We start from the raw sequence: 8487 nt of genomic DNA, 5'->3' as shown, positions 1-8487 counted from the left end.
CTGAATAATTCTGTGATTGTTCTAAAACTTATTGAATTATACACTATAAATGGATCAGTTTTATAGTATATGTACTATATCTCAATAAAGCTGTTTTTAAAAATACTCTCCAACGAACTATCACAAGGGCAAAATTTTACATCAGCCCATAAAGCATGTAGCCATAATCACATTCTGGAAGAGATATAAAAAGCTTGTATCAGGCAAGTGAAATCCTCTGGGAGTGTCCACACCCTGGAGGCACAGTAAATTAGCTCTGCCACAGGGAACTGGTCCCTCCACTCTGTGCTTATCGTCAAAGAAGCTGGATGAGACTCAGCATAAGCTCAGCCTTCCTCTGGAATCGGAAGCTCCCTCCACCTTCTGAGTTAGCCTGAGAGAGACTCATTGCTGCTGGATGGGCGCTGTGAGTAAAACTGGGTGAGCTGTGCTGTCTTAGCAGTGGGGAAGAATTACATTGTGATGTGCAGAATTAGATAAGATCATGAGTAGAGGGCTGTAGAAGACTGGAAATTTTGAATTATGGGTTCCCAGGAAATCTGCAGAGAATGAGCGCTTTGTTCTGCCTGATAGGGGCCTGGAAAACTTGTCTTTAGTCAAATGCTTTAATTAGTATTTTGATGCATCTATCATGATCAGTTAAACTCATTTCTAAATTCAATGACTCATGCAAAAAACAAAAGTTCGTGGTTGATCATAATGATACATGTCTGCAATACCAGCACTTGGGATGTGGAGGTAAGAGGATTGGAGGCTCAGGGTGCCAATGGCTGCAAACTAAGCTCAAAGTCAGCCTGTGATACAGGAGACTCTGTATCAAAAAATATGAGTGAATAAATCAAATTTAGCTTGAAATTAAAGTGAAATACCTGTTTTGAAGAGATTTTGAATGGCAAAGCTCTATTAAGTAGTTTCTTATCCAGGCCTATAGACGAGTAAACTGGATTAAAGGAAGTTTACATCCCTTATGGTTTTCCGTGAAATAAGCCTTTTTTGAGAATATGAACATTGGAATTAAAGATAACTGGGTTCAGAATACTGGCTATTCTACTCACCAGCTCTATGTGACCCTGAATATGCTTCCCTAACCTCTCTCACACCTGTTTTTATTAGTTTTCATTTTAAAAGTAACTTTAAAGGAAATCCATTAATAACTATTACATGTTGATAAAGTATGACCCTTAGGCTAGAGCACAATAACACTTGCTGATTTGATACATATGATATATCAGTATGAATAATTTGCATTGCTGTACAAGGCTTCCAAACTAGTGTTTCTGAGCACAGATCAAGCCCTGACCCACCACACACTATAGACCATGAGCAACAGCTTGGAAAATACTGATGATGCCACATGGTCTAAATCAGCACCTAAAGGCACATCTACAGCTCTCAATATTGCACTGAAAATGAACATTGTCTAAATACCGAAGTTCACACAAGGAAGAATGAAGTTGTTGAAGAAGGTGAGTCTCACAGATCTGAGAATGATGGCACACTGAAGAGTAGTTTGGAGGAAGCAGAAATGATGAAGATGACTTGTAATCTCGACACTTAGGAGGCCAAGGCAATAGCATCTTGAATTCCAGGCTAGCTATGGGATACAAAGTAAAATCTTGTCTCAGTGAGAGAAAAATGAAGTTGTAGAATACTGTCAGGAAAATCTAGTGTCCTGTTATTCTCTAATATTAGCAGGTGAAATTTTAATGTATCAAAATATGTGGTAAAATATAACCTCTAGTACCAACTAGCATCCAAGACATTGGAGAACTAGAGTCAGTATGAAAAAACAATAAATGAATGTTTTAATGGAACAAGAGAGATATAAGACAAGGGTGAGAAAGGGTGAGAAATTTTAATTAGATAATTACTAGAAACCACTTGCAGATAAGAGAAAGAAACGGGAAAGAGCCAGGTCTGGAATGGGGAGGAAATGAGTTCTGTTGCAGTCTCTGAGGAATGAGATATCTCTCAAAAACAGGCTTGTATTAACACTGGAAGCAAGGAGCTCTTATTTGTTCTCCAAACTGTGTCTTGAGTGTCTCTAAAACACAGATTTCACCACATTACTCTGTTCCGCATTTCAGTGTTGCCTTCATGTTTAATCCTTCCATGATTCTGTTAACTTTTGAAATATAGAATTAGGAGATGCTATCATTAAAGAGTAGATATGTGAGTCAGATGGATGTGTGTTGTTTAAAGCCGTGGTCATAACTAGGTCATCTCAAGGAGAGGATATGGACTGCAAGCAGGGATAGGGAAAGCCAAACTTTCTACAACACCAAAATTAACAAGGCAGAGAACAGTATTTTCTGAAAAACAATGGACAGGGATAATCTATCAGAGGAACTATCATTGAAGCAGTTGAAAGGGAAAGTAACAAGGAAGAGAGAATCAAATTTTGAAATAATGGAGAGAAAGCATATCTGGAATTTATAGAGACTATTTAAAAATTCACTAGTCACTGAGTTGAAGGATTTTCTGGGAGTTCTCAGCCGGGGGAAATATCCTGCTTGTTACCAAGGGTGAAGGAAAAATAAACAAAAGCAGATTGTTCTTCAGACTCTTTTTTTTTTTTGCTCGTTATAAACTATGCAACAGAAAACTGAAGAAAGAATGGTATTTATGACTGATCCCTCTACTATCTAAGCACTGTGGTTGATAATGACAGATAGTAATGAGTCCTAGTTGAGATGAGTATTTTGGAAACTCATCTCAAAAAAAAGAGCAGTAAAGTGTGCAAAGCTTTCATTATTGAGTTGGGGTGGAACTTGTGAAAAGGAACCAATGATGTCCAGCAAAATGCTAAAGAATAAAAGGAATCTTGTTGGAGATAAATTAAAAGAGATAGAGAATGGCCTGTTTGCTTATTCACAAAATATTTGGAAATGCCTGGCTCTTGATGCTTTGCAATGCAAAATCTAAAACATCCTTTCCAAGAAACCCGAGATTCTTATGCTCTCATCTACTTATTTCTCCTTCAGCACCCAGACTCATGCTAAGACACTTTTGTATGATCTTTCTTATTGTTACCTATTTCTCTTCTCACTTCTCATGTTATTTATGTCAAGAGCACACTTCCCGTTTTCACTCTTGTAAACTCACATCTACTCATCAAAAGATTAGTTACAATTCATCCACTTTCTTGATACTTTGTAGAATTAATTCCTAAACACCTAACGCAGACCCATTCACATATACAGAACCCAGACACTGGGAGGCTGCTGCCCTGTGTTTTCTCAGTTTTATCTCTTAGACATCTCCTACCTTAATCCACTCTATGATTAGTAGTACATCTCTTTGTCTATGACCCTATGGTTCTCACCACACCTATACAGTATCTGATAGGCCATTCATGTTCAAAATCAGTCATTTTTATTATTGGTAAGAGTCACTGGAGTCTTATTAAAGAGGATGTTTTGAGACTTTAAGTGTGCAGTATATTGTCTATGATGACTTCTTTGGCTTCCTCAGTCACAAAATCATCTCAGACTCTCTTTACATCTTAGTAGCTAACAGGACTCTGTGAGTACCCTATATCTGTCTACTGTTGAGCTGACCTAAAGGTTTATGATAGCTTATAAAGAATTCCTGGTTGTAAAACAGAATGTGCAATCCTCTCTGGGTCTAGTATGGTTGAAGAGAAATGATAAGAAATTCTGGTTTGAGAGTGACGAATGCCCCAGCTGAAAGCAGGCAATTTGAGTTCTCTGCTGCCAGAGCAAATATGGATCAAGTCAAACTGTACTGTACAGTTTGTTTTGTTTTATCATCTTTCATCAACAAAGAGAAGGAAGAAATTATCAAGAAGAATGAAAACTGGTCATGAATAAAGTAAATTATTGATAATTAAGAAATCAGGAAATTCTTCAAGTAGTAATTTAAAGTCATCCTTTGTAAAATTTACTGGAACTCAATGGCAGAAATAACAAATAAGTTACTACATGTCAAATAAAAGGCATGGTTGCCAGAACTGACAGATACACATGACGACCCTCTGCCTTCCAGAGCCATTATTATTGTTATATTGGAGTTACTAAAAAGCCTCAAGGATGTTTCTCCCTCACTTGGTTACAAACTCTTAAAGGGAAGATTTTGTGTTATTCTTTAGCTTTTAATGCTGAACTCTGCAAAAAGCTTTTACTTGAAAAATATTCCTATGGCTTTGTGAAAATCTCAGCATTCTTCATCTCAATGTAGACAGTACACAGAAAATTTTCACTGCTTTTTCTATAAGCCTTTCTCCTGGTCTCCAAACCTGCTGCCTGACCACATTCTAATAATCCTCTTCGCCTTTCTTAGCTCTCTTTGATATTTAAAATTTTTGTTCGGATTTCTGAATGATTTTGAGTGACAAACTATGATTGTGTATATTAATGAAACACAATGTGGTGTTTCCCTAAATGTATACATTCAGAAATGATCAAATCAAGTTAATTTGTATATCTACCACCTCAATTTGTTATCATTTGGGGGTGGTTGTAACAGTTAAAGTATCTTCTTGAAGCCTTTGGAAGTATATAGTACATCAATGTCAACACTTAATTCTTTTCATTATAATGATCATACATTTCTGACATTAATTTCATCACTCCCCTGAGGACACTCATGGCTAAAAATGTCAGAGTCTCAAGATATACTAAATTCAAATTACTTTTGCCTTTCCCCCGCCCCCCCTCCGCCAATAATCCAGTAATTTCAATTATGTTCCCAATTTATTTTTAGTAAGGTTCCCTAGGATGACCCCAAAAGTAGAACTTATTTGAGTGCATGTGTGTGTTCTGGAAGCACTTAGGTGTCCCTCTGTGCCCTTTCGTATCCTATGCTTGCGGTCCGTTACTCAGTGGCTTTCTTTCTCATCAAAGAAACTGCCCCAAACTGGCTGCTTCCCATTGAGCCATCTCCAACCATAGCCTTAATGCTTTTCCCCAAACCCCCATTTACAATTCATGCATACCTATCTGCCTGGTCTAAATTTTCTACTCAGAGGAAGAAGAAAATATGATATTTTCAATAAAGATTCATCTTCCTCTGCAAAACAAGGCAGAATCATTTCATTATATCTCCCAGGAAGTATGTTTCCACAAAATGCAGAGAATATATTGTGGGGAACTGGTCATTCAGAAATTTAGAACACAAAGAGTTGGCTATGGTAATGTGTTATACCAAGTGGGTACTAGTGTCCTGTGTCATCTGCAGCTGAAAGAGTGAAAGATAGATCACACAGTACAAATGCGTCTAGCAGCAAAGAACCTCAAAGAAGAAAAGTTGTTGGCTGAGAAAATTGTTTCAAAAAATTTAAAAGAAAAAACTGTTGCTGCAGTAGTTGAAATCATAAAATTTTATTAACTTAAAGGTGTCATTCCTATTTTCAGATAATTTATCGATGCTCACCTTTGGTCAAGTAAATGTTGGATAAAATATATAAATAGAAAACACAAAGAAATATAGTCTTTTGTTTCAGACCTGTTCTGTACTTTTAATCTAGCATGTCAACTTTCCAGAACACCACAACTTCTTCCATCATTTTCCTGCTCACTGGTGTGCCCGGGCTGGAAGCCTTCCACTCCTGGATCTCCATCCCCTTCTGCTTTCTCTATGCAACTGCCCTCTCAGGGAACAGCCTGATTCTCTTCGCCATTATCACTCAGCCCAGCCTCCACGAGCCCATGTATTATTTCCTCTCCATGCTGTCCACCACTGACCTCGGGCTGTCCATATCCACTCTGGCCACCATGTTGGGGATATTCTGGTTCAATGCCAGAGAGATCAGCTTCAATGCCTGTTTGTCCCAGATGTTCTTCATTAAACTCTTCACTGTCATGGAATCCTCAGTGCTGTTGGCCATGGCTTTTGATCGTTATGTGGCCATCTCTAATCCCCTTAGGTACGCCAGTATTTTAACTGATTCCAGAATAGCTCAAATTGGAGTAGCAATTGTCATCAGAGGGACTGTAATGCTGACACCAATGGTTGCACTTCTTAAGAGACTAACCTTCTGCAGCAGCCATGTGCTCCACCACTCCTACTGCTTCCACCCCGATGTCATGAAGCTCTCATGCACAGACACCAGGATCAACAATGTAGTTGGACTCACTGCCATGATTTCTACTGTTGGTGTGGACTCAGTCCTCATCCTCCTTTCTTATGTCCTGATTATTAGGACCGTCCTCAGCATTGCTTCCCCAGAAGAGAGAAAGAAAGCCTTCAGCACATGTATCTCCCATATAGGAGCTGTAGCTATATTCTATATTCCATTGATCAGTTTGTCCTTTGTTCACAGATTTGGGAAACGAGCTCCACCCTATGTCCATACCATGATTGCTAACACCTACCTGCTGATCCCTCCTGTCATGAACCCCATCATCTACAGTGTGAAGACCAAGCAGATACGTAAAGCTGTGATAAAAGTTCTCCATTCTAAAAAAATATAGACTCACAAAAGCATAGAGCTACATGGCTTGTTTCAGGCCATATAGTTAGTTAATGTTAGAATACATCAAATGTCAGCTACTTTAACCCCTTATTTCACAGATGAGGAGACACTCATATATAATTAGGAAGCAATAACAGTAGATGACTTTATGTCTAGAATTTTTCCTTACTATTTTTTTTGTTCTAAGCTAGTATTTCTATCCTTGGCAACAGCCCTTTTATTCTTACCTCATTGTAGCAGTTAAAAATTTCATATTAAATCATCCCTTTGTAGAAAAATAGGTAGCATTTTCTAACTATCTGCCATCCACTGTTCAAAGGAACTTCGCTGGTGAATACTAAGAGCTTCTATGTAAATAGATATATGTATTTAGAAGGTAGTTTGATACTATATCCATTTAGCAAACTAATAACAGTAAGTTGATCCTATAACCTATGATCTCTCCACCTATGAGTTCTTGGCCAGATTTACATCAGATATAAATAAATTCTGTGGTGCCTTCTTTAAACCAGATCACAAAGCAGTTAGTCACCTCAAAACATTTTATCACAATTTCACCCATGAGTAAATCTTGCCAGCTCTATCATTATTGGAACTTATGATGTTCATAGCTGGGTAAGACAATCAACAACTTTTGTTCCCCAGCAGCCTAGATAGCACCTTCTGCTGCTATGGGGGGCAGTCAGCATGGGGGAGGCTTCCAGGTCAGTACTTGCTTTATTTCTCCAGGTCCTTTTACTAAAGCATATGGTATCTTCAGAAATAGTGTCTTACCATCAAGTTCTGGTGGGCAAGTAAGAGCAATGAAAGTAGCCTGCACTATTTTGAGTTTTCTGAGAGGTTCCTTACCAACAACCAGAGGGGAAGAATCCTACACCTAGAACTGGGATTTTTACAACCTATGGCTTCTGGAAGGAACATCATCCTTTCTCTTAATTATTACTAACCTTGACTTACATGTGTTCAAATATGCCAGAACTTTGTTCTCAGGCCTCTTCTTCCTATTATGCTTCTTTTTCTGGTCATTTCATATCATATTATGATATTAAATGCCCTATGCTGAACAACCACAAGTAGTCCACCCTCATCTAACATGTATTAATGTTTACATCCAGATGTCTCACAATCATCTTAGATGTCTTAATAGTCCCATCAATAAAAATGTATGCTCTCTATAGGCTTCCATAACAAGAAACTCTGTTTTCCAAATATCTAAGATGAAATACTTGCAGTGAATTCTCATACCTTGAGGTTAATCCTGTTACACACCTGTTTATCAACAAACCCAGAATCCAGCCACTTACATTGCTTCCACTACTATCATCAGGATGCCAGCCATCACCTTGAACCTGAAGTCATCTATTAATAGCTTTGTGGAGAATCTTCCCTCATGCATTTTACAGTTAAGAATGCTTATTCTAGTACACATGGCAGGTCTTATCACTCCCTCCTTAGCACACTCTCATGGGCTCTTCTCTGACTAATGGGGGGAAATTCAGTGATTGTAGTAGTGTGCAAGGGCTTCTACATGTTCTGAGTATCCACCACTATTCCAGTTCCAGTTCCTACTGTACTTTGATTCACCCTAGTAAATTTACATTAGCCTCTAGATATTTTCTTATATCATCAAGAACACTCTAGCATTATACTTCATACTCACCATTTTTTTTTGCCTGTGATGTTTTTCTCTCAGAGATCAACTGCTGACTTACATCCTCTCTTCATGCAGGATCCTACCCAGTGTACCTTACTGTAGGACCCCTAAAAATTATAGGGATAATAATCATAACAACAATACTTCTCCATCAGTTCCTGACAGTATTTATCCCCATCCTTACCTGCCTTTTCTTTTAATCCCTAGCACTTTCAACACCCAATCTATTATATACTGGGGAGGGGAGGTGTTTTGTTTTGTTTTGTTTTGTTTTGTTTGTTTCCCCATCATGAGAAAAGCTTTTTGAGGATAAGGAATTTGTTTCTCACTAAGTATACTGTCTCCATTTACGTCTTAAGAATCCTTTGTCTTCTATACAGTACTCCAAGACTGATGA

The 8487-nt window shown here is 38.1% G+C and overlaps 1 protein-coding gene across 1 annotated transcript; it reads left to right on the top strand.

Annotated features, from left to right (window-relative positions):
* The first annotated feature begins 5400 nt into the window (after positions 1-5400).
* Positions 5401-6649, top strand: LOC102927778 (olfactory receptor OR51C1-like). The gene has a single exon (XM_006993336.3). It carries the CDS (start codon positions 5490-5492, stop codon positions 6432-6434), a length of 945 nt encoding a protein of 314 aa, XP_006993398.1. The 5' UTR covers positions 5401-5489; the 3' UTR covers positions 6435-6649.
* Positions 6650-8487: the final 1838 nt, after the last annotated feature.

Source organism: Peromyscus maniculatus, chromosome 1, assembly GCF_049852395.1.
Source record: "Peromyscus maniculatus bairdii isolate BWxNUB_F1_BW_parent chromosome 1, HU_Pman_BW_mat_3.1, whole genome shotgun sequence".
NCBI classification, from domain to species: Eukaryota; Metazoa; Chordata; class Mammalia; order Rodentia; family Cricetidae; genus Peromyscus; species Peromyscus maniculatus.
Note: the sequence above shows the minus strand (reverse complement) of the source record. Positions and strands in the feature narration are given on the sequence as shown.